This window comes from Mobula hypostoma, chromosome 12, assembly GCF_963921235.1.
Source record: "Mobula hypostoma chromosome 12, sMobHyp1.1, whole genome shotgun sequence".
Taxonomy (NCBI): Eukaryota; Metazoa; Chordata; class Chondrichthyes; order Myliobatiformes; family Myliobatidae; genus Mobula; species Mobula hypostoma.
Genome location: NC_086108.1, coordinates 37,978,976 through 38,003,626, shown reverse-complemented (window position 1 = coordinate 38,003,626; position 24,651 = coordinate 37,978,976). Strand labels below are relative to the sequence as shown.

At 42.5% G+C, this 24,651-nt stretch overlaps 1 protein-coding gene across 2 annotated transcripts in view; it reads left to right on the top strand.

Annotated features, from left to right (window-relative positions):
- The window catches only part of kcnt2a (potassium channel, subfamily T, member 2a), a 1,051,023-nt gene that overhangs the window by 460,036 nt on the left and 566,336 nt on the right, over nucleotides 1-24,651 (top strand). For both annotated transcript variants that reach the window (XM_063063856.1, XM_063063854.1), the window contains one exon: nucleotides 23,828-24,008. In XM_063063856.1, coding sequence (XP_062919926.1) covers nucleotides 23,828-24,008 — 181 coding nt within the window. The remainder of the gene's footprint in view (nucleotides 1-23,827; nucleotides 24,009-24,651) is intronic.

Below are 24,651 nucleotides of genomic sequence, written 5' to 3'. Positions count from 1 at the left end.
GTCTATAATTTCCTGGGCTATATCCACTCCCTTTCTTGAATAAGGGAACAATATCTGCAATCTTTCAATCCTGCGGAACCTTTCCCATCCCCATTGGTGATGCAAAGATCATTGCCAGAGGCTTAGTAATCTCCTTCCTCGCCTCCCACAGTAGCCTGGGGTACATCTCATCTGGTCCCAGAGACTATCCAACTTGATACTTTCTAAAAGCTCCAGCACATTCTCTTTCTTAATGTTGTTACGTACCCCGTAACTGGGTTGCCAAACCAGCAGAAATGGATCACTCAGTTGGAGTCTGGAGTACTAGAACTAAGAAAGTTTTATTAAAGAAACAAGCAACACAGTAATCGAAAGGATAATAAATGCAACAATTCAACAATGATAACCACACATGTGCACAGAATTAAGATAACAGCATCAATCAAGCTCTATCGTTGTCTAGGGGTAAATGACCAATTTCAAAATGACTCAAAGTTCAGTCCAGTTTAGTAGTTCAGTTCGCAGTAATCGTTGCCATGGCGGTGGACAACGTGGGGGAAGAGAGAGATAGAATAGGAACAACTCATCATTCAGAACGGCTTCACTCACAGACCAGCAAGATGGCTCACAAACAGCTTTTGGGCGGGTCCTTGGTGATGTCACCTGAGGTCACCGACTGTGACCCCTCCTCCAGATGCGGTCGATCCTCTGCAGTGAACCCGGCACCCAGGCAAGGGCGGACACACACCGGGTTCCCGCTGATCGTACCTTTCCACCCTTGTCGTTGTCCGGTACTTCTCACCCACTCATGAGAAGCGCACCGCTTCCAGGGTCTCGTTACCTCGGGTGGCGTGTGTGTCGTCTTAGCGAACCTGTCCCTTTTTATCCCCCTGCTGGGGTATCGCCTGTCCATCACTTCAAACAGTTCAAAGGGGGGAGCCGCTCCAGACAGCTCTTCCTCCCACATCCCCTCATTACACATCCCCAGACGCTGCTCCATTGTTCCTTATCTCTCCTTCCCCTGAGGGCAGGTGGCAGACCAACTGCTGATGCCACTGATGCTAGCCCAGGCCAGCAAACATCTTAATTTTATGTGTATTCTCGTAACACTTCCCCCCTTTAAGGATTTTTACCGGGAGGTAAAAATTACAAACATGACTACATTATCTGATACATACACAATATACATCTTTAACAGTTATTTAGCTAATACAGAGAATTTGAAGCTGTCAACACCTTGACAGACAGTCATCACATTTTCTGTTCCTTTTACACGTGTTATTAATAATCCCTTAGACCAGGCTCCAACTCAGCAAACTTCATAGTGGCCAAAAACACTGATGAATTGCGACCAATGTAACCTCTCATTTGGTTTTGTCCCGGACCACAACAACAAGGGTCGTCCCATTCCGACTCAATTTTCCCTCGCAAGGGCTTAGTAGGAGGGGGACGGGTATTGACCGCAGAGTTATTGCAAAACTTCCTGCAGTACCCCACCATCTCCAAAAGCCTTCTGAGGGCCCTCTTGTCTGTCGGGGTTGGGAGGTCAGCGATAGCCTGCACTGTAGCTTGCATCACTGCCAGCTGCCCCTGTGTCACCACAATTCCCAGGTAAGTGACTCTCGTGTGGCCGAATTCATTTTTTTCAAGGTTCACTATCAAGCTGGCTTCAGACAGTCGTATTAAATTGCCAATACACACCTCTGTGTTCATCAGCCCTTTAGTCACTGAATTACTCAAAAAATATGGGTGTTGTTTACTTGGCCGCCCTATTGTAACAGACATAACCCAACGTCCCAGTTCTTTGCATTTCCTCGGGACAATCAAACACATGGGTGCGAGTCGTTTAATTACTCCTTCGGGGATTAAGGGAGAGACCTTATCAGTAGACCTGGCCAAAACAATAGCCTTCTCCCATCTGACCGATCCCATCCTAATCTTTTCAAAATGGTTTTTTCCTCTTAGCAGGGGGCCCCTCGCTTCATTGATTTCCACGCTAACACCGACTAGGTTTGTTAGCATATCAAAAGCCGGTGACCGTCTCAGTTCGCGTCGGTCATGATCAATAACATTTTTCCCCCTGGGCAGCCGGTAAATCTCTTTCATGATTCCACCAACTGTTTCCTCCAGCACCGCAAAATGTCCACCGGGGGGTACCTCGTGGGCCATGTTAAAAACCTCATCCCCATAACTCTTTTGCACCACCCCCCACTCCTCATCTGCGGATGCTGTACTTGATTTCCCTTTCTTCCTTAGCACTTCCTCATCCGCACAATAGCTTGTCAAGGCTGTGTCAGAGAGAGCGGTCTCGGCAAAAACCATCAGCCCCTCGTCTCGCTCCTGCGTCTGCACAAATTCTTTCCTGGCTACTGCTACGTCCGTCCCAGCTCCCTCACTACCTCTTATCTCACTACACCCTGTCTCATACAAGGTTGGCAGAAATGTTTCAGCCAAATTCACCATCGCGGGCGGGGCCTCCATGCTGGCAGGCTGACCTGTCAATCTCACGACTGGGAACACGATTCCTCCGGCGATGTCATTACCGAGCAAGACTTCCACGTCTTTCATCGGTAATTCGGACCTCACCCCAATCGTGACTCGTCCAGAGACCAGGTTGCTCTGTAAGTGTATCTGGTGCAAAGGGACTGACTCTGTCCCTTCCCCAACACCTTTGACCTCTACCTCCCCAGTCTGGGTCTCTGAGCTAAACTCTAATACACTCTTCAGTATTAGTGACTGACACGCTCCCGTGTCTCTCCAGATCCGCACTGGAACTGGTTTTAACCTCTTTTTCATTGACACCAGTCCGGCCGAGATAAACCTCTCGCGCCCTTCCTGGACTTTTTCAGACCTGTCCTTCCCTAGCGGTTCGCTTAACAGCTCAATACAGCCATTCCAAATTTCCGCTTTTCCTTTCCCCGTCTCCTTCCTTGGGGCAAAGCACCTGGACGCAAAGTGTCCGACTTTCCCACAATTATAACAGACGACTCCAGGAGACTTCCTACCAGACTGCTCCCGGTCTACCTTATCCTTTTCACTAGTCCCCGGCTTACTTTCTGACTTTTCCGGTGGACTCTCCCCGCCGTCCTGACTACCCTTCTGGTAGCCTTTACTCGGGGCAACCTTCATTTTATGCGTCAACGCATACTCATCCGCTAACTTAGCAGTTGCGGCTAACGTGGCTGCCTCTTTCTCATCGAGGTAGGGTCTCATACCCTCAGGGACACAACCTTTAAACTGCTCAATCAGAATCAGCTGCAGCAGTCTGTCATAATCCCCCTCTACCCCCTTCGAGGCGCACCAACGCTCACAATATGTTTGCATCTCGCGAGCAAACTCCAAATACGTGCGGTCCCACCGCTTCCTCGCATTCCGGAACCTCTGCCGGTATGCCTCCGGGACCAACTCATAAATCCTGAGGATGGCCTCCTTCACCACCTCATACTTCTGGGCATCTTCCGCGGATAAAGCGGAGTAAGCTTGTTGGGCCTTCCCTTTCAGTACACTCTGAAGTAAGACAACCCACTTATCCCTCGGCCATTCCTGACTTATGGCCACTTTTTCGAAATGGAGAAAGTACCGATCCACATCGGTATCGTCAAATGGGGGAACCAGCCTAACCTCCTGGGTCGCCCGGAACCCTCCACCTTGGTTCGGCACGAGCCCCTGCTCGGCCCTTATCTTTAACTTCTCCAGCTCAAATTCCCTTTCCCTCTGTTTCTCCTCTCTCTCCAACTGTCTGTCCCTCTCTCTCTCTTCTCTCTCCAACTGTCTTTCTCTCTCTTGCCTTTCTACCTCTTTCTCTCTCTCCCGCCTTTCTAACTCTCTCTCTTTCTCCTGCCTTTCTAACTCTCTCTCTTTCTCCTGCCTTTCTAACTCTCTCTCTTTCTCCTGCCTTTCTAACTCTCTCTCTTTCTCCTGCCTTTCTAACTCTCTCTCTTTCTCCTGCCTTTCTAACTGCCGTACCCGGAACTCGTGCTCGAGTCTCAGTTTTTCAAGCTGTACCTGTACCGCGTCTCCAGCAGGTTTTTCAATAGACACCTCCCCCAGCTCACCTTGGGGAAACACACCTTTAGATACATAGTGCTCTACAATAGCTCTGTGTATCTCCTCTCTCCTCATTGTCGACTTCACCTTAGCAAGATTCACCCGTTTTGCCACAGCTATCAATTCCGATTTCCTGGCATCCTCTAATGCCTCCAAGGTCGGCGCCTTTATAAATTCCTCAACCTCCATTTCTGCTGTTTGTCTTTTCTTTCTTTCGGGAATTTTAACCCAATCAATTTACTCCGTCCCAAATTTAGCGTTCAAAATCGCGGACGAGAACCCCACTTATGTTACGTACCCCGTAACTGGGTTGCCAAACCAGCAGAAATGGATCACTCAGTTGGAGTCTGGAGTACTAGAACTAAGAAAGTTTTATTAAAGAAACAAGCAACACAGTAATCGAAAGGATAATAAATGCAACAATTCAACAATGATAACCACACATGTGCACAGAATTAAGATAACAGCATCAATCAAGCTCTATCGTTGTCTAGGGGTAAATGACCAATTTCAAAATGACTCAAAGTTCAGTCCAGTTTAGTAGTTCAGTTCGCAGTAATCGTTGCCATGGCGGTGGACAACGTGGGGGAAGAGAGAGATAGAATAGGAACAACTCATCATTCAGAACGGCTTCACTCACAGACCAGCAAGATGGCTCACAAACAGCTTTTGGGCGGGTCCTTGGTGATGTCACCTGAGGTCACCGACTGTGACCCCTCCTCCAGATGCGGTCGATCCTCTGCAGTGAACCCGGCACCCAGGCAAGGGCGGACACACACCGGGTTCCCGCTGATCGTACCTTTCCACCCTTGTCGTTGTCCGGTACTTCTCACCCACTCATGAGAAGCGCACCGCTTCCAGGGTCTCGTTACCTCGGGTGGCGTGTGTGTCGTCTTAGCGAACCTGTCCCTTTTTATCCCCCTGCTGGGGTATCGCCTGTCCATCACTTCAAACAGTTTAAAGGGGGGAGCCGCTCCAGACAGCTCTTCCTCCCACATCCCCTCATTACACATCCCCAGACGCTGCTCCATTGTTCCTTATCTCTCCTTCCCCTGAGGGCAGGTGGCAGACCAACTGCTGATGCCACTGATGCTAGCCCAGGCCAGCAAACATCTTAATTTTATGTGTATTCTCGTAACAATGTCTATATGCTCAAGCTTTTCAATCTACTGTAAGTCAACCCTACAATCACCTAGATCCTTTTTCATAGTGAATACTGAAAGCAAAGTATTCAGTAAGTGTCTCGGCTATCTCCTCATGTTCCATGCACACATTTCTACTGTCACACTTGATTGGTCCCATTCTCTCACATCTTATCCTCTTGCTCTTCACATACTTGTAGAATACCTTGGGGCTTTCCTTAATCCTGCTCACCAAGGCCTTCCCATGGCCCCTCCTGGATCACCTAATTTCATTCTTAAGCTCCTTCCTGCTAGCCTTATACTCTTCTAGATCTCTTTTATTGCCTAGTTTTTTGAACCTTTCGTAAGCTTGTCTTTTCTTCTTTGACTAGATTTTCAACAGCCTTTGTACACCATGGTTCCTGTACCCTACCATCCTTTTCCTATCTCAGTGGAATGTACCTATGCAGAAAGTCACACAAATATCCCCTGAATATTTGCCATATTTCTGCCGTACATTTCCCTGAGAACATCTGTACCCAATTTATGCTTCCAAGTTCTACCTGATAGCTTTATATTTCCCCTTACTCCAATTAAACGCTTTCCTAACTTGTCAGTTCCTATCCCTCTCCAGTGCTATCGTAAAGGAGATAGAATTGTGATCATTATCTCCAAAATTCTCTCCCACTGGGAGACCTGACACCTGACCAGGTTAATTTCCCAATGCCACATCAAGTACAGCCTCTCCTCTTGTAACCTTATCTATATATTGTGTCAGGATGCCAATCAATATTTGGGAAATTAAAATCTCCCACCAGGACAACTCTGTTATTATCACACCTTTCCAGAATCTGTCTTCCTATCTGCTCCTCTATGTCCCTGTTACTATTGGGTGGTCTATAAAGAACACCCAGTAGAGTTATTGACCGCTTCCTGTTTCTAACTTCCACCCACAGAGACTCAGTAAACAATCCCTCCATAACTTGCTCATTTCTGCAGCTGTGACACTATCTCTGATCAGCAGTGCCATGCCCCCACCTCTTTTGCCTCCCTCCCTGTCCTTCCTGAAACATCTATAGACCAGCACTCTAAGTAACCATTCCTGCCCTTGAGCCATCCAAGTCTCCGTAATGGCCACAACGTCATAGCTCAAAGTATTGATCCATGCTCTAAGCTCGTCAGCTTTGTCATGATCCTTCTTGCATTAAAATAGACACATCTCAAACCATCTGTCTGAGCGCGTCCCTTTTCGATTGCCTGCCTATCCTCCCTCTTGCACTGTCTCCAAGCTTTCTCTATTTGTAAGCCAACAGCCCCTTCCTCTGTCTCTTCAGTTCGGTTCCCACCCCCCAACAATTCTGGCTTAAACTCTCCCCAGTAGCCTTAGCAAACCTCCCTGCCAAGATATTGGTCCCCCTGGGATTCAAGTGCAACTCATCCTTTTTGTACAGGTTACACCTGCCCCAAAAGTGGTCCCAATGATCCAGAAAACTGAATCCCTGCCCCCTGCTTCAATCCCTCAGCTACGCATTTATCCTCCACCTCACTCAATTCCTATACTCACTGTCATGTGGCACAGACAGTAATCCCAAGATTACTACCTTTGAGGTCCTGCTTCTCAACTTCCTTCCAAACTCCCTGTAGTCTTTTTTCAGGACCTCCTCCCTTTTCCTACCTGTGTTGTTGGTACCAATATGTACCACGACCTCTGGCTGTTCTCTTTCGCACTTCAGGATATCGTGAACACGATCAGAAACATCCTGGACCCTGGCACCTGGGAGGTAAGCTACCATCCGCGTTTCTTTCCTGCGTCCACAGAATCACCCGTCTGTCTCCCTAACTATAGAGTCCCCTCTTACTGCTGCCTTCTTCCTTTCCTTACCCTTCTGAGCCACAGGACCAGACTCTGTGCCAGAGTCTGCTCTGTTGCTTTCCTCATTATGGGAAGTATGAGAAAGACAATGAGAAATCACTCCTGATTTCTGGTGCTAAACATGCATTCATAATTCTGTATATGCTTTCCACACTAGATCTGAAATTTAAAACTGAGGAGGTCAACGGCTGAGCACAAGTTATTTGTCACCCTATGATCTTTAATACAGATTGCCAAAGGTTTTAAGTAGATGTATTGATGCATAGTATGATCCTAATAGATTATACACGGTGTAGACAAACTAAGTGCAAGTTTGGAGAATGAGTTAAAATTCTTGTTAAATGCAGCAAACCTTATTTTATTTTGTAGCTTTAGAAAACTGAGTAAAAAAAAATAAGAATTGAAGAACAGATTTCTCTAGCCTTGCCTCGGTTGGCAGCAAGTTGCCAATGTAATAACATTAGAAATGAAAGTAAAGCCATTCACTCTCATTTCTGTTTCACTATCCAGTATAATCAAGGCTGATTGATAGATAGATACTTTACTGATCCCAAAGGAAATTACAGTGTGAAAGCAGCATTACAAGTGCACAGATATACAAAGAGAAGTAAGGAAGAATAACAAATAAGTTACCTCAAACAGTCTAACAGGAGGGTCTATTACTAAAAGTGCTCCTCTGTTCAGCCAACGTGGCATGAAGAGGGTGAGAAACATTGTCCAGAATTGCCAAGGTTTTCCGTAAGGTCGTTTGTTATACCACAGCTTCCAGTGTGTCCGGTTTGGCTGCTATAGCAGAGTCAGCCTTTCTAATCAGTTTATTGAGCCTGTTGGCATCACCTGTGTTGATGCCATTGTCCCAGCACACCACCGCATAGAAGATTGTACTAGCGACAACAGACTGGTAGAACATGTGAAAGAGAGGCCTGCATACTCCAAAGGACCTCAGTATTCTCAGCAAGTAGGTGAGACCCTGGCCCTTCTTATACACAGCCTCTGGGTTGGTGCTCCCCTCAAGTCTGTCATCCAGGTGCACCCCAAATACTTGTAAGTCCTCACCACATTCACACCATCAATAGTAACAGGGAGCAGTGCAGGCTTGGTCTTCCTAAAGTCCATCACCATTTTTTACTGAGTGCAATTTTTCTGCACAAACTGCATTCTTTTATCTTTTTACTGTTTGATTATCTGTAGACCTCCCTTGAATGTAACCAGTGACTGTATCTGCAGGCCTCTTGGTAGATAATTCCAAAGATGCACTGTCCCAAGTATATAAAAAAAACTTCATCATATCCTACCTCTAGAATTTTATGACTCTGCCTCATCTGTGATTGCTGGTTCTCAATCCCTCTGCCTTACTGCTAGTTAGGTTATAGCATTAGACTGTTCATACAAGCCACGTGCAATGCTTCACTGGCTGAAGTGGAGGATGACAATTTACTTTTGTCTATTAGCACACAAACAATAAAACTCTGGCTTTCCAATTGAGTTGGAATCAAATAAAAAAATGGCTGAAGCTGGTGGATAAGTGAAAATGACTCTGAATTCGAGGGAATTGATAATCAGAGAAAGGTTGGGTTTTTCCTAAATAAATGAATTTCACCCACTGCAGTGTGTTTCAAAAGACTTCATTGTTGATTGCACAAGCATTAGTTTTTACAAAGCAGCCTTTAAGTTTGTATTATGCAATATAAACATGGAGATTATACCTGTTGAAATACATTGCCATTTTGTTGGCCTAGTGGCTTACTGGCTGTCAAAGATAGAAAATAATAATTACCTAATTAAGTGTATTTAAAGTTAACTGAATTGACTTGAAGGATGTAATTTACCTGAAACTTAGCAAACTTCCTCCATTGAAGTTAATGGAATTGCTGAAATCGTACCAAGCCTGACTTGGCACAGATTCAGGACAAAAATATCCTTTTGTAATTGCAGAAAGCCAATAATTTATCAGTAGAGTATGCAAGTTCAAGTGTAATGACAACAACATTAACTATTAACCACATAGTAGGCTTGGAGTGATTTTGTGGAAATGGCTCTTTGGTGTGACTCATGTTGCTAGTCTGGCCCTCATCTAAAATCATCCAACGTTAGTATACTATGGAACCTTTATTACTGATTGGAAGTATCAGTAGCTCACTTCGAATTCCTGGTGCTTTGCTTAAGAAAGGTGGGTGAATTCTCCCCAGCTGTGATTCACTGTGTCACTGAGGCTCCATTCTGTGTATTCCTTCAGATAGGGGCAAAGCCGAATAGAAGGAAAATGTCAGGACCTCGAGCAGAAAATGGAACAGAGATGGAGCTGGTAGTGCATTGATCATCCAAGATAAATGACCATGTTGGCAATGTAGGGACATTTAACTTATTATTTCACCAGATGCCTACAGAATAACAGCCTATCTGCCATGCACACAGGTGCTGCAGGTATAATTTTTTTAAGGAATATCTGAAGGACAAAATATCTGGGTGCATTGACCTGGATTCAATACAAATGAACATTACAATGAAAGGAAATCAAAGTCTTGCAATTTAGTGGTGAATCTCCCCTCATCTTACACTTTTCTACACAGGTTGTCTACCAACTGGTATTGTGTGCATGTCCTAAAGAATATCTCTAGAGCTGACCAACATAAGTAACCATTCAACTATAGCCTTTCACTATGATAAAATGTACCTTATGATCAAATGGACTTCACCACCATGGTTTTATGGTCACTACAATGTGATTTTATCAGTTACACACAATTTGTGTATAGCAAATTTTATCAGTTACACACAATTTATGTTTAGCAAATCTTACTAATAGTTTTTGAAATTAATTCAACCATAGAATTGACTGTGTCGAATTGCAATCCTTCCCTTTACAATGAAATATGGTAGTGTTTTCAGCTATTCATTATTTAATAGTAGGCCTGATGTTAATTATAAAAAAAGGAAGTAATGTCCTATTCTAATGAAGTTATGCCAGTTGACAAAAGTTAAATGTTTGTTCAAACATTGTACAAAATATTTAATGGAATATTGTTCAGAATTATATTGAAACATTGGCAATCATTTAGTGATGACTAACAGAAACTAGTCCATCACCATAGAGTAAACATTGAAACTTGTACAAACATCGTTTAAGCTAAAAAGTCTATTGTTGAGAAAATTTCCGAGTCAAATTATCAACTTGTAGGAGATATTAATTGTGCAGCTTGGTGAGTACATTAATTACTTTTTGATGCAAAAGAACAATATTTTCTTCAAACTTTTTAAGACAAAAATATAGCAACGGTGTTACAATGTTATTATGGACATTGCATTGTTCTTTATCCCCAAAGCCATCCTAGCCCCACTTGTCAATAATTTCTAACTAATTAGTTTACAATTTTGGAAACCAAGTAATGTCTTTAAATTGCATATTTGATCATTATCTCAATTATCTCTATTACCTTCTTTATCTCTAATAGTATAATGTGGTCCCAGTGGAAACTGCTTACATTGTAAAATAAAAATTGAATAATTGAAAATGCTGGGGGATATTCAGCAGGCCAGATACCATTGGTAGAAGGAGAAACATAGTATAGAGCATCCCCAGGTTACAGTAAGATTCTGTTCCTGTGAACTGTTGGTAACCCAAATGGCCCACATGTTGGAAATGTAAATGTGAGCCAAGTTCCAACATGACAGAAGATACCTCCAGATGCACGACAGCCAGCAAATCCATCTCACTAGTCTCCCAGATGCTCATTTGTATGCTGCGAAGGACCTGTGAACTTTGCAGGTCAATGATCTTTCATCTATTGAACATGCTAAGAATTTCTGTCTCCATAGATCCTAACAGTTCTGGATGAATCTTTCTAATATTTCCAGTTTTTATTTTAGATTCTAGCAAATGCAGTTCTGTTTCTTGCTTTCCCACTTGACACCATTTGTGCAACTGGAATATTATTTTGCACATTCGGATATTGTATCCTTTTAACTTCTACCATTTTTCTTGATTTGGGCATATTAACTAATAAATCGTGACCACTAATTTCCATCCCTTCCTGTTACACTTTGCTTTCCACTATCCAAACTGTTCTTTTCGCTTTATGTTTTTCTCCTTGGATTTCTGTATTTTCCCCTCATTTAACCCTGCTGATTTTGTTTGTTTAAAATCTCAATTACAGCTCGAGAACATCTTAAGTAAAACCTGCTGGGTTAAAAAGATCCTTTCCCTTGATCTGGTGATCATACCCTATGAATCAAAATCCTTCCCCCACATCATTCTTTGAAACAAGGATTTCAATTTTGATTTGGTTAAACTACATGTACTCAGATAACCAGTACTGTTTTTGTCTCTAGCTTCTCAGCAACTCATAGTAGAATTTTTTCTAACTCTGTTAATGTTGTTGTTTGTATAGGCATGTGACAACCATATCTTCTCTCCCTAACTTCCTCTCTCACTTCGAAATGAGGTCTGTGATTCTGGCACAGTACATACAACACACTTCTGGATTTCTAAATGAGGTTCTATGAATAGTATCTATTCCTCTGACAGCACCATCCTTTTAGCAATACCAATTTCATAAAGATTTTTGCAACACACATCAAAGTTGCTGGTGAACGCAGCAGGCCAGGCAGCATCTCTAGGAAGAGGTACAGTCAACGTTTCAGGCCGAGACCCTTCGTCAGGACTAACTGAAGGAAGAGTTAGTAAGAGATTTGAAAGTGTGAGGGGGAGGGGGAGATCCAAAATGATAGGAGAAGACAAGAGGGGGAGGGATGGAGCCAAGAGCTGGACAGGTGATTGGCAAAGGGGATATGCGAGGATCATGGGTCAGGAGGTCCGGGGAGAAAGACAAGCGGCGGGGGGGAACCCAGAGGATGGGCAAGGTGTATAGTCAGAGGAACAGAGGGAGAAAAAGGAGAGTGAGAGAAAGAATGTGTGTATAAAAATAAATAATGGATGGGGTACGAGGGGGAGGTGGGGCATTAGCGGAAGTTAGAGAAGTCGATGTTCATGCCATCAGGTTGGAGGCTACCCAGACAGAATATAAGGTGTTGTTCCTCCAACCTGATTGTGGCTTCATCTTTACAGTAGAGGAGGCCGTGGATAGACATGTCAGAATGGGAATGGGATGTGGAATTAAAATGTGTGGCCACTGGAAGATCCTGCTTTCTCTGGCAGACAGAGCGTAGGTGTTCAGCAAAGCGGTCTCCCAGTCTGCGTCGGGTCTCGCCAATATATAAAAGGCCACATCGGGAGCACCGGACGCAGTATATCACCCCAGCCGACTCACAGGTGAAGTGTCACCTCACCTGGAAGGACTGTCTGGGGCCCTGAATGGTGGTAAGGGAGGAAGTGTAAGGGCATGTGTAGCACTTGTTCCGCTTACAAGGATAAGTGCCAGGAGGGAGATCAGTAGGGAGCGATCCCTGCGGAATGCAGAGAGAGGGGGGGAGGGAAAGATGTGCTTAGTGATGGGATCCCGTTGGAGGTGGCGGAAGTTACGGAGAATAATATGTTGGACCTGGAGTCTGGTGGGGTGGTAGGTGAGGACCAGGGGAACCCTATTCCTAGTGGGGTGGCGGGAGGATGGAGTGAGAGCAGATGTGCGTGAAATGGGGGAGATGCGTTTGAGATTTTTGAGATTTTTGTCCACTTCTTGCCATGGTCAGATTGTTCACCCTTCAAATGCTCTGCACTCTTGTTCAAACAAACAGAAACTACATGGTAAAAAACTAAGCTTCTGTCATCACTACATTACGGAGCACCATGTAGACGTGATTTTCAATAACCTCCTTCTGTACATGATCAATGCCTGAATCAAGCTGTTGTGATTGCCTCCTTTACAAAGTAACTTTTTTTTACTTTCCCTGATGCCTTGTATCCTCTGTACTTGGTCTATACTGTGGGGCCCAGTACCAGTGAAACCTTTCTAAATATTATGTATCTACAAACAACAGTGTGAGATTTGTAATAAAATCAAAACTGTAAGTTCTACAGTCAAATAATTTAAGGTAGTATTCTGAGATAACTCTTTGGAATCCCACTGATCTATCCAACAATAATGAAAGACACGTTCATAGCAACTCTAATTTGTTTTACAGAGGCATGGACAAACGATTGCTTTGCCCAGGAAATTATTATACAGCCTGAAAACTGTGTGGCACTTTAATAAAATATTTTATAAAAGAAAATTCCAGCAACACAGCAACAAACGCAACGTGCACGGGAGCATTTCAGTTACTGCATGGCTACTCACTTGCGCAGCTTAGAGGGAACAGTAGTTTACAGTTCCGGTTCCCTCTACCACTGAGGCTCCTGCTTATAGAAACCATAGAAACCATAGAAACTACAGCACAGAAACAGGCCTTTGGGCCCTTCTTGGCTGTGCCGAACCATTTTCTGCCTAGTCCCACTGACCTGCACACGGACCATATCCCTCCATACACCTCCCATCCATGTATCTGTCCAATTTATTCTCAAATGTTAAAAAAGAATTCGCATTTACCACCTCAACTTTGAGTTCCTGCAAGATAAGACCACAGGATATTGGACAGAATGTTCTAATTCTGCTCTTTCAAGTCTACTCTGCCATTCGATTATGGCTGATTTATTTTCTCTCTCAAGCCCGATCTCCTGCCTTCTCCCCATAACCTTTGACACAGAGTCAGAGTCATAGTCATAGTCATACTTTATTGATCCCGGGGGAAATTGGTTTTCGTTACAGTTGCACCATAAATAATAAATAGTAATAGAACCATAAATAGTTAAATAGTAATATGTAAATTGTGCCAGTAAATTATGAAGTAAGTCCAGGACCAGCCTATTGGCTCAGGGTGTCTGACCATCCAAGGGAGGAGTTGTAAAGTTTGATGGCCACAGGCAGGAATGACTTCCTATGACGCTCTGTGCTGCATTTCGGAGGAATGAGTCTCTGGCTGAATGTACTCCTGTGCCCACCCAGTACATTATGTAGTGGATGGGAGACATTGACCAAAATGGCATGCAACTTAGACAGCATCCTCTTTTCAGACACCACCGTGAGAGAGTCCAGTTCCATCCCCACAACATCACTGGCCTCAGCCTGCTGCCCCAGCACACAACAGCAAACATGATAGCACTGGCCACCACAGACTCGTAGAACATCTTCAGCATCGTCCGGCAGATGTTAAAGGACCTCAGTCTCCTCAGGAAATAGAGACGGCTCTGACCCTTCTTGTAGACAGCCTCAGTGTTCTTTGACCAGTCCAGTTTATTGTCAATTCGTATCCCCAGGTATTTGTAATCCTCCACCATGTCCACACTGACCCCCTGGATGGAAACAGGGGTCACCAGTACCTTAGCTTTCCTCAGGTCTACCACCAGCTCCTTAGTCTTTTTCACATTAAGCTGCAGATAATTCTGCTCATACCATGTGACAAAGTTTCCTACCGTAGCCCTGTACTCAACCTCACCTTCCTTACTGATGCATCCGACTATGGCAGAGTCATCCGAAAACTTCTGAAGATGACAAGACTCTGTGCAGTAGACACACTACTAATCAGAAACCTATCAGTTTCTGCTTTAACTATACCCAATGACTTAGTCTCCATAGCTGTCTGTCGCAAAGATAAGACCATAAGACATAGGAGCAGAATTGGGCCGCTTGACTCATTGGGTCTGCTCTGCCACTCCATCATGGTTGACTTATTATTCATCTCAATCCCATTTTCCTGCCTTCCCCTTGTCACCTTTGATGCCTTGACTATCCTCTGCTTTAAATATACTCAATGACCTTTCCTGCACAACTGTCCGTGGCAATGAATTTCACAGATTCACCTCTCTATTTGCTTCTCATCTCTATTCTAAATGGATGTCCCTCTATTCTGAAGCTGCTCCTTTGGTCTTAGACTCACCCACTATGGGAAACATTCTCTCCACATCCACTGTCTCTAAGCCTTTCAATATTCGATAGGTTCCAATGAGATCCCCGCGTTCTTCTAAACTCCAGCAAGTACAGGCCCAGAGCCAAAAACTCTCCTCATATGTTAACCCTTTCATTCCAGAATAATTCTTGTGAACCTCATCTAGACCTTCTCCAATGTCAGTACATCTTTTCTTAAATAAGGGGCCCAAAAACTGCTCACAATACTCCCAGTGCAGTCAGCAGCACATCCTTGCTCTTATATTCCAGTCTTTTTGAAATGGATGCTAACATTGTATTTGCCTTACTTAACACCAACTTAACCTTAGGGGAGCCTGCACAAGGCTCCCAAGTCCCTTTGCATTTCTGATTTTTAAAATTTTTTCCCCATTTAGAAAAGAATCTATGCTTTCATTCCCTCTACTAAAGTGCATAACCACACACTTCCCTACACTTCATTCCATGTCACTTCATTGCCCATTCTCCCAATCCAGGTCCTTTTGCAAACTCCCTGCTTCCTCAACACTACCTGGCCCTCCACCTATCTTTGTATTGTCTGCAAGCTTGGTCATAAAATCACCAATTCCGTCATCCAAATTGGTGATGTATAACATGAAAAGAAATGACCCCAATACCGATCCTTGCGCAACCAGCAGCCAATCAGAAAAGGCCCTCTTTATTCAACGCTTTGCCTCCTGCCAGTCAGCCAACCTTCTATCCATGCGAGTATTTTTCCTGCAATACCATGCGCTCTTATCTTGTTAAGCAGCCTCATGTGTGCCACCTTGTTAAAGACCTTCTGAAAGTCCAAATAAACAACATCCATTGACTCTCTGTTGTCTATCCTGCCTGTTATTTCCTTAGAGAATTCCAACAGATTTGTCAGGCAGGATTTTCCCTTAAGGAAACCATGCTGACTTTGGCCTACTTTATCATATGCTTCCAAGTACCCTGAAACCTCATCCTTAATAATGGACTCCAACATCTTCCCAACCACTGAGGTAAGGCTAACTGCTCTATAATTTCCTTTCTTCGGCCTCCATCCCTTCTTGGAGTGACATTTGCAATTTTCCAGTCCTCAGGAGCCGTATCAGAACCTAGTGAGTTTTGAAAGATGACTACTAATGCCTCCACAATCTCTTCAGCTACTGCTTTCAGAATCCTGGGGTGTTTTCCACCTGGTCCAGGTGACTTATCTACCTCCAGAACTTGCAAGTTCAGAAGCATGTTTCTCCTTAGTAATAGCAATGACACTCACTCCTGCCCTCTGACGCACTCGAATTTCTGGCATACTATTAGTATATTCCACAGTGAAGATTGACACAACGTACTTATTAAGCTTGGCTGCCCGTTCTTTGTGCCCATTGCTACCTCTCCTGTGTCATTTCCCAGTGGTCCATTATCCACTCTTGCCTCTCTGCTAGTTTCTACACAGTAACTTTAAGCATTCTCTTTGATAAATTTTTGGCTAGCTTATCTTTTATCTTTTCTCTCCTAATGGTTGTTTTAGTTGCCTTCTGTTGGTTTCTAAAAGGTTCCCAACCCTCTAACAACAAGGAACAGGAAAAAAGTTATCTCCAGCAAAATTGGTATGACATAAAATATTGCTTTGTAATTAAAAGTCATTATATTGAAAGCATAATGACTTTGTAAATGAATATTGTGTATATGCCTGAATTTCAGCTAGTTTGACACTGCATGTAAGGCCAGTATATATTGTATATTTGTATAATAGATATAAAGGCATCCGTTAGTCTTGCGAGACCATGGATCTGCGCCTGGAAAGTCTTCCCACTCCAGGGCGCAGGCCTGGGCCAGGTTGTGTGGAAGACAGGCAGTTGCCCATGCTGCAAGTCTCCCCTCTCTGCGACACTGATATTGTCCATGGGAAGGGCACTAGGACCCATACAGCTTTGGCACCAGTGTCATTGCAGAGCAATGTGTGATTAAGTGCCTTGCTCAAAGACGCAACACATTGCCTCGGCTGGGGCTCGAACTCACGACCTTCAAATCGCTAGTTGAATGCCTTAACCACTTGGCCACATGCCCACTATAATATATTTTTTATAATAGATGTATAAAATTGTTATTGTACAGAGCAGTATGGTACTACAGCTAGCAGAGCTGTTGCTTCACAGCTCCATCAACCCAGGCTTGATTCAGATCTCCGGTTCGATCTGTGTGAAATGTTCATGTTGCCCCTATGAGTGAGTGAGTTCTCTCTAGGTGGTCTGGTTTCCTCCAGCGTCCCAAAAACAGACGATAGTATGGTAGAATCTTGGGGAAGTTAATGAAAATACAGACTGAATAACCTTGGAAGTGGTTTATTGTTGTCACATGTACCAAGGTACAGTGAAAAGTCTGTCTTACATACTGATTATATCAATATACAGTGCATTGAAGCAGTGGAAATAGTGTTGGATTGTGTAAATATGGACTTGATAGCTGGTATTGGTGATGGGCCAGAGGACCTGTTATTGTTTTGTACAGATCTAGCACAGATGTGTCCATTGTTGGTCTTTTCTCTCAAGTACCTACCTAGTTCTTTCTTTAAAGGAAATGATCTGAAGCAATAGCAGAAGGAAAGTGAGAGCAATAATAGGTCCTTTGGTCTCCCATGCTTGGACTACTATCAAATAAGGTCATGACTGACCTTTTACTTCCATATCACCATCCTGTATAAATCCCATATGCCTTGATTTGCTTGATATCCAAAAATCTTGACTCTTTACAGATATTGAGCCCCTGCATCCCTTTCAGTTAAAGAATTTCAAGAACTATTATACTTTTGGCAGAAAAATATCTTCTTGTCTCAATGGTTAATCCCCAATCCTTAATTACTCAAACAGGAATTTTGTTAATTTCAATGTAAGCATCTCTCAACTTTACAGAGAAAAGGCGCAACATACTTGGTCTCTCCTCATAAGAGGAAAATAAAATCAGAGCTAAGAATGGCCCAAGAGTTTCTGCTCCTTGGTCAATCTGAAAGCAACTTTCTGCTTGCAATACAATCCTCCTGTGAAGCTGTTGTTTATCAATTACATCTCCTACCTCCATACATGAATGCTAGCCTTCCAGACAAATTTGACCCACTGCATTTGCCTACTGCTGAAATAGGTCTACGGCAGACACCATCTCACTTGCCTTTCACTCATCTCTGGAAGACATGGAAAGTAAAGACACCTACTTTAGACTATTGTTTATTGCCTGTGTATCTGCACTCAATGCTCCAATGCCAAGCAAACGCATCACCAAACTTAGGATCCTGGGTGCCATTGCCTCCTATTGCAATTGGATCCTTGACTAGAAAATCTACACATGTTGGAAATCCAAGCGACAGACACAAAATGCTGCAGGAACTCAGCAGGTCAAGCAGCATCTATGGAAAAGAGTAAACAGTTGATGTTTTAGGCTAAGACCCTTCCTCAGTCCTGGTGAGGGGTCTTGGCCCAAAACATCAACTGTTTACTCTTTTCCATTGATGCTGCCTGACCTGCTGAGTTCCTCCCGCATTTTGTGGATCCTTGACTTCCTGACCAAGTCACCACAATCAGTAGGTATCAGCAGCAACTCTGCCATGCTTATTCTAAACACTGGTGCTCCAGAAGGTTACATCCTCAGTCCCCGTCAGGATGCTGGAGCAAGGATCTAATCGCAGACCCAGAACTGTGCACACAGTGATATTAATTGAGTAGCAAATCCCAAGGTGCAAACAAAGTTGGTGTGAAAGTTCAGGCAGAGATCAAAACATCCATAGAAATTCAAACACCAGAATCAGGAAACAGGCAGAGTCGATCTTCCGACAGATAGAGTTCAGATACAAATACTGGAAAGGCTCAGGAAAATTCACTGGCACAACCAGGTCAAAACACAGGACTGAAATACACTGAGCAATAAACAGAGAGGCAGATGATAGGTGGAGCACAGTGATACACAGGTGGCAGCGATACAGGTGATAATGAGAAGCAGGTGAGAGACGGAGTACTCGGTAATACAGGGGCTGGAGTAGAGCAGGAGCAGGGACAGGAGCACATGGCAATACAAAACCACAGACTGACAGCTAGCGGGAAACACACGAAAAGACAGAGTTCAACTGGAGGTACTGACAGTCCCCTACACTCCTTCCTGTACACTCATAACTGCATGGCTAGATTCTCCTCTAATTCCTTCTACAAGTTTTCAGATGATACCACTGTTCTAGGCAGTATCTCAAATAACAAAGAGAGAAAGTACAGGAAGGAGATAGTGTGCTTAGTGGCAGAGTGGCATGGCAGCAACCCTTTCCTCAGTGTCAACAAAGCAAAAAAACAGGTCATTGACTTTCGGTAACGGGGCATTGCACATGCTCCAATCTAAATTAATAGTGTTAAGGTTGAGAGCTTCAAGTTCAAAGATGTGAATACCACCACAAGCCTGTCCTGGAGCAGCCATTTTGATATCATGGCCAAAGAAGCTTACCAACCTCTTTACTTCCACAGGAGACTGAAGACGTTTGGCATAATTTGTAAACCTCTATCAAATCGTTCAGCCTTTGCTGGTACAGTTAAAGCAACACCAGCTTGTTCAACCTCTCCTCATCACATATGCTCTCCAAGCCAAGCAGCATCCTGGCAAACCACCCCTTGCATCCTCTTGAAAGTTTTGAAACAACAGTCCCACAAGTTCCATTATATAATAATAATTATTATAATAAATACCTTATTATTCCCAAGTAGGAAATTCTTTTGTTATAGCAGCAACATTTAAAAATGTACTTAGCAGTGTGCAGACTTAACTAAAATAAAGTACATAACAATAAACACAATAATTTGCAACAATGTGCAAAAATGTTGTACAAAATAATATAACAGGTACTATTGTGAAAATAATAGGTGAAAAGGTGCAATTTTAAAGGAAATGTTCAGAGCAATGCTTTCTTTTTACACACTCGATTGGTAAGTGTTTATAACGTATTGCCTGGGTTGGTGATGATGAAGGCAGAAAAGATGGTGTGTTTTAAGAGGCATTTACACAGATGGTGACATGAGGGAAATATATGGATTATATGCAGGCAAATGTGATTAGTTTCATTCAGCATCGTAGACAGCGCAGACGTCATGGTCTGAAGGGCCTGCTCCTATGCTATATTTTTCTGTATTCTACTCTGATATGGTTTGCATATTTGGGTATGTTTCCAGAAGTGGAAGGGCAAAGTAACAACTCAGCTGTGACCTATCTCGATTCAGACAGAATGCTGTTTTTGACCATGATAGAGTGACATCTAATGGAAATAATCACCACAGTATCTTGGCTGCTCTCCTGAACTTTAATCTTTTCTAAGAAATAGGTCACATTAAGTTTTCAAGTTTGATATAATCAAGAAGAGCTATAAAGGTATAATATTCAGGGTAGTTAAGGAATACAGGCTGCCGATGAAGAGAAATAGGCACCTTTAAAAATGAATTAGCTTTAATGTTGCTTATTTGTGCAGTTAAATAATTTTTTATTTATAAATTAAAATATTGTATATCTTTCAGATTCCATTCTAGATCATTGAGTATCTGTTCTGGTTAGAATATAAATGAAGTCATAACATTCTCACTAATGTGTTAAGTAATGTGAAATACGTTGAAACTGCTTAGTCAAATGAAATGTTCAATGACTTGCACTGCAGAAATTTGTGCCAAAGCCTTGGCAATCATTTGATCATGATTTACTGAAACTAATGTTACCGTAAATCAGGTGCTTAAGGTTGAAGGTTAAACAAATATTGTCTTTTATTTTTACAATCCAGATTGAACTGTTTATATTAAGGCAATGTTAATATTATGCAACTGGGTGAGCAAATAATTATTTATTGCTACCAAAGGATCACATACAATTTACTCTGATTTATGAAAATGTAAAGAGATGGAATGAGGAGAACATTTCTTGTACATCTGCTGAATACGTGCCTGTATACCTTTTATAATACTTCCAAGATCAGCTTTGACAGATCAGGAAGGATATATTAAACACTGCTTGTCTTGAAAATTCACTTTAGATTAGGTAATTTGAGTTGAATCTTTCTTGGAATGATTTAGTGATAAAAAATAAGGCATTCATGAACCTGCTGAGCTTTCATTGTGTTTTATTTAATTTAACTTTGGAGAGGATTCTTAGAGACTGGATGTACAAGCATTTTAACAAGCATTTTAAGAAGCATGGTTTGATTATGGATAGTCATCATAGCTTTTAGTGGGGCAAATCATGCTTCACCAGCCTTATGGAAATCTTTGAGGAAGTGACAAAGCATATTGATGAAGGCAGAGCAGTGGATGTGGTACACGTGGATTTTTGTAAGGCATTTCACAAAGTTCCCCCATGGTAGGCTCATTCAGAATATCAGAAGGTATGAGTCCCAAGGAAAGTTGGCTGCGTAGATTCAGAATTGGCTTGCCTGTGGAAGACAAAGGGTAGTACTGTAGTAGATGGAGTGTTTTCTACGTACTGGTCCATGACCAGTGGTGTTCCACAGGGATCTGTTCTGGAACCTCTGCTCTTCGTGATTTTTATAAGTAACTTGGATAAAGAAGTGGAAGGGCTGGATAATAAGTTTGCTGATGATAATGAAGATCGACGATGCTGTGAATAGTATCGTAGGTTACAATGGGACATTGAGAGGATGCAGAGTTGAGCTATGTGGCAGATGGATTCCAATCTGGAAAACTGTAAAGTGCTATACATTGGAAGGTTGAACTTGAAGTCAGAAATCAGGGATAAATGCAAGGATAATAGAGGGATCTTGGGGTCCATGTCAAGAGATCCCTTAAAGTTGCAGTGCAAGTTGGTAGGGTGGTTAAGAAGGCGTATGTTGTGTTGGCTTTCATTAGCCAGGGGATTGAGTTCAAGTGCTGTGAGGTAATGTTGCAACTCTATAAAACTCTGCTTAGACTACACATGAAGTATTGTGTTCAGTTCTGGTCGCCTCTTTATAGGATAGATGTGAAACCTTTAGAGATAGTGCAGAGGAGACTTACCAGAATGATGACTGTATTAGAAAGGATGGCCTATGAGGATAGGTTGAGCAAGCTCGGGCTTTTCTCTTTCGAGAGAAAGAGGATGAGAGGTGATTTGATAGAGGTGTACAAAATGATAGAGTCTTAGAGTGAACAGCCAGAGACTTTTTTGGAAATAGCTAATACGAGTGGGAATAACTTTAATGTCTTTGGATGAAAGTATAGGGATGGATGTTACAGGTAGGTTTTTTTTTCACACAGGTGTGTGGAACACTCTGCCAGGGGTGGTGTGGAGACAGATACATTAGGGACACTTCAGATAAGTGCATAGGTAGAAGAAAAAATTAGTGGTTGGGAAGGGTTAGATTGTTTTTTGAACAGGTTAAAGGGTCAGGATGACGCCATGGACTGTACTGTACTGTGGTATTTTGTTCTATCTTCTTTCTGCTCTGTTTTCACGCCCTTAAGCACAACTTTTGACCTTCTGAGAGTACTCGTTAAGCAACCAATATGAAATCCATATTAAGGCTTCTACTGAAGGAATGGGCTTTTGTTGATAAATGTTTCAATAAATATGTCAGACTGTGCAAATACTTTTGGATCAAGCTTAATGCCTGTCACTGGACGGGAGGAAAGGGTATTCTGTGTCAATGCACTCAAATGCTCATCTGTTTTAGAGAAAACAAAAGATTAGTGCTTATGATGCTGGGCCTCATGAGAGCAGGCTAAAATTCTTTCCTTCGATTTACAAGCAACTCAGTCTCATTCACACCCCGGCCCACCCCACTGATCTGTTTGCTTCTACATTGCTAAGATTGGAAACAATCATAGAGCTCCTGTTTGCATTACTTACCCAAGCATTCACCACCATTGTCATTTGGGGGTGGTACAGTTTTGATTTAATTATTTGCTTGATGAGCTGCTTGGCCTTGCTATAATGCACAAGAAGAACAGGAAGTGGAGGACCTCTCAGCAGGAACTGGCATCAGTTGCAGAGAAAATAGACTAATGGTTACAAATAAAAGTTCTTTCTCAATAAGTAGGGACAATGGGGGAAAGAACATATCTGCACATGCAGGAACAGAATGACATTGGTATAACCCATAGTTTTTTGTGAAGTTCAATGATCTGCAGATGCTGAAAATCTCAGCTGAAAACAGAGAATGCTTGAAACACTCGGCGGGTCAGTGTCTGTGGGAAAACCTACAGAGTTAATATTTCGCTCTGTTAATAGTGAAATGTTAACTCTATTTCACTTTCCACAGATACTGTCCTATCTGCTGAGGGTTAAAAAATTTCTGTTTTAAACTCTGATTTTCATCTTTGACAAGTGAACAACCCTAGGGGTATAGATTAGCTGTATGCTTAATTTTCAATCAAGCCTTATAGGATTCATTTCTATAATCATCATTTGAGTTAAAGTTGGTTTCCTTTTTTAATGGGAATTTAAGATTGAAAGTTGTTTTAGATTATAAAATTAAATAACATTACAATATGCAACACTATAGTAGTTATTATTCCTCAAGAAATCCTTATTTTGGATTACTAAATCTTTCTTTTATAAGGCCCACACGAAAGTTCAAAACAAAACTCTTCTACTGGAATCTAGATGCTGCCGTGTTACACTATACATCTGATTGCTGGGCAATATCCAAGAAAATTTTTGATGACGCAGAAATGTGCTTTGCTAAGCTAAATTGTTACAGGGAATGTAATTGGTTTTGTAATGGAAAATGCATCACCTCAAGAAAAATAAACGTTAAAAAATTAATTGTGTAGTTCATGGGAAAATAACCATAAAGTTGTTTAATTGATGAAACAGGCTCAAGAATATCAGTGATTTTTAAGCAATTTTAGTATTACAAAAAGGAAGGAAAATGTCCTCCTTTTCTTTTAACCTGTACAGTTTTGTAAGATTCTTTAATGTTTTTAATACCTTAACTTTTTTTTTAGCATCTGTGGAATACAGCATTTGGAAAGAGCAGGGAATAACCTGACACTCTTTGACTCCCTTTACTTCTGCATTGTCACTTTCTCAACTGTGGGGTTTGGTGATGTCACGCCCAAAGTATGGCCTTCCAAGTTGTTAGTGGTCGTCATGATCTGCGTTGCACTTGTAGTGTTGCCAATACAGGTAAGCAGCCCAGTGCATATAGTAGTTTCAGTGTTGTGCATAATTTCTAAAATATTTGTAACGTATTCTTTTTATCAACTACTGTTCAGATATTTTGGCTCTGAAGTGGCCTACTTTTATATTTATTTTATTTATCTCAAATAGTATGATCACTGATAGCTTGTCAGTTGATTGTTGCTCTATCTTGCTTTCATAGGTAAGTACTAATTTTGACAAATGAGGAACAAATTAAACCAGAAAATAGAAGCTACTATTTATGTACCAAAGAGGTAAAATTATTATGTATAGATTCAGTTAAGCTTTATTTGGAGTTTGCTGAAAAGTTGTCTGAGTATTTACAATTAAACAGCTCAAATAAAGTACTGCAACACACATCAAAGTTGCTGGTGAACGCAGCAGGCCAAGCAGCATCTATAGGAAGAGGCGCAGTCGACGTTTCAGGCCGAGACCCTTCGTCAGGACTAACTGAAGGAAGAGTGAGTAAGGGATTTGAAAGCTGAAGGGGGAGGGGGAGATGCAAAATGATAGGAGAAGACAGGAGGGGGAGGGATAGAGCCGAGAGCTGGACAGGTGAAAGGCAAAAGGGGATACGAGAAGATCATGGGACAGGAGGTCTGGGAAGAAAGACGGGGGGGCGGGGTGA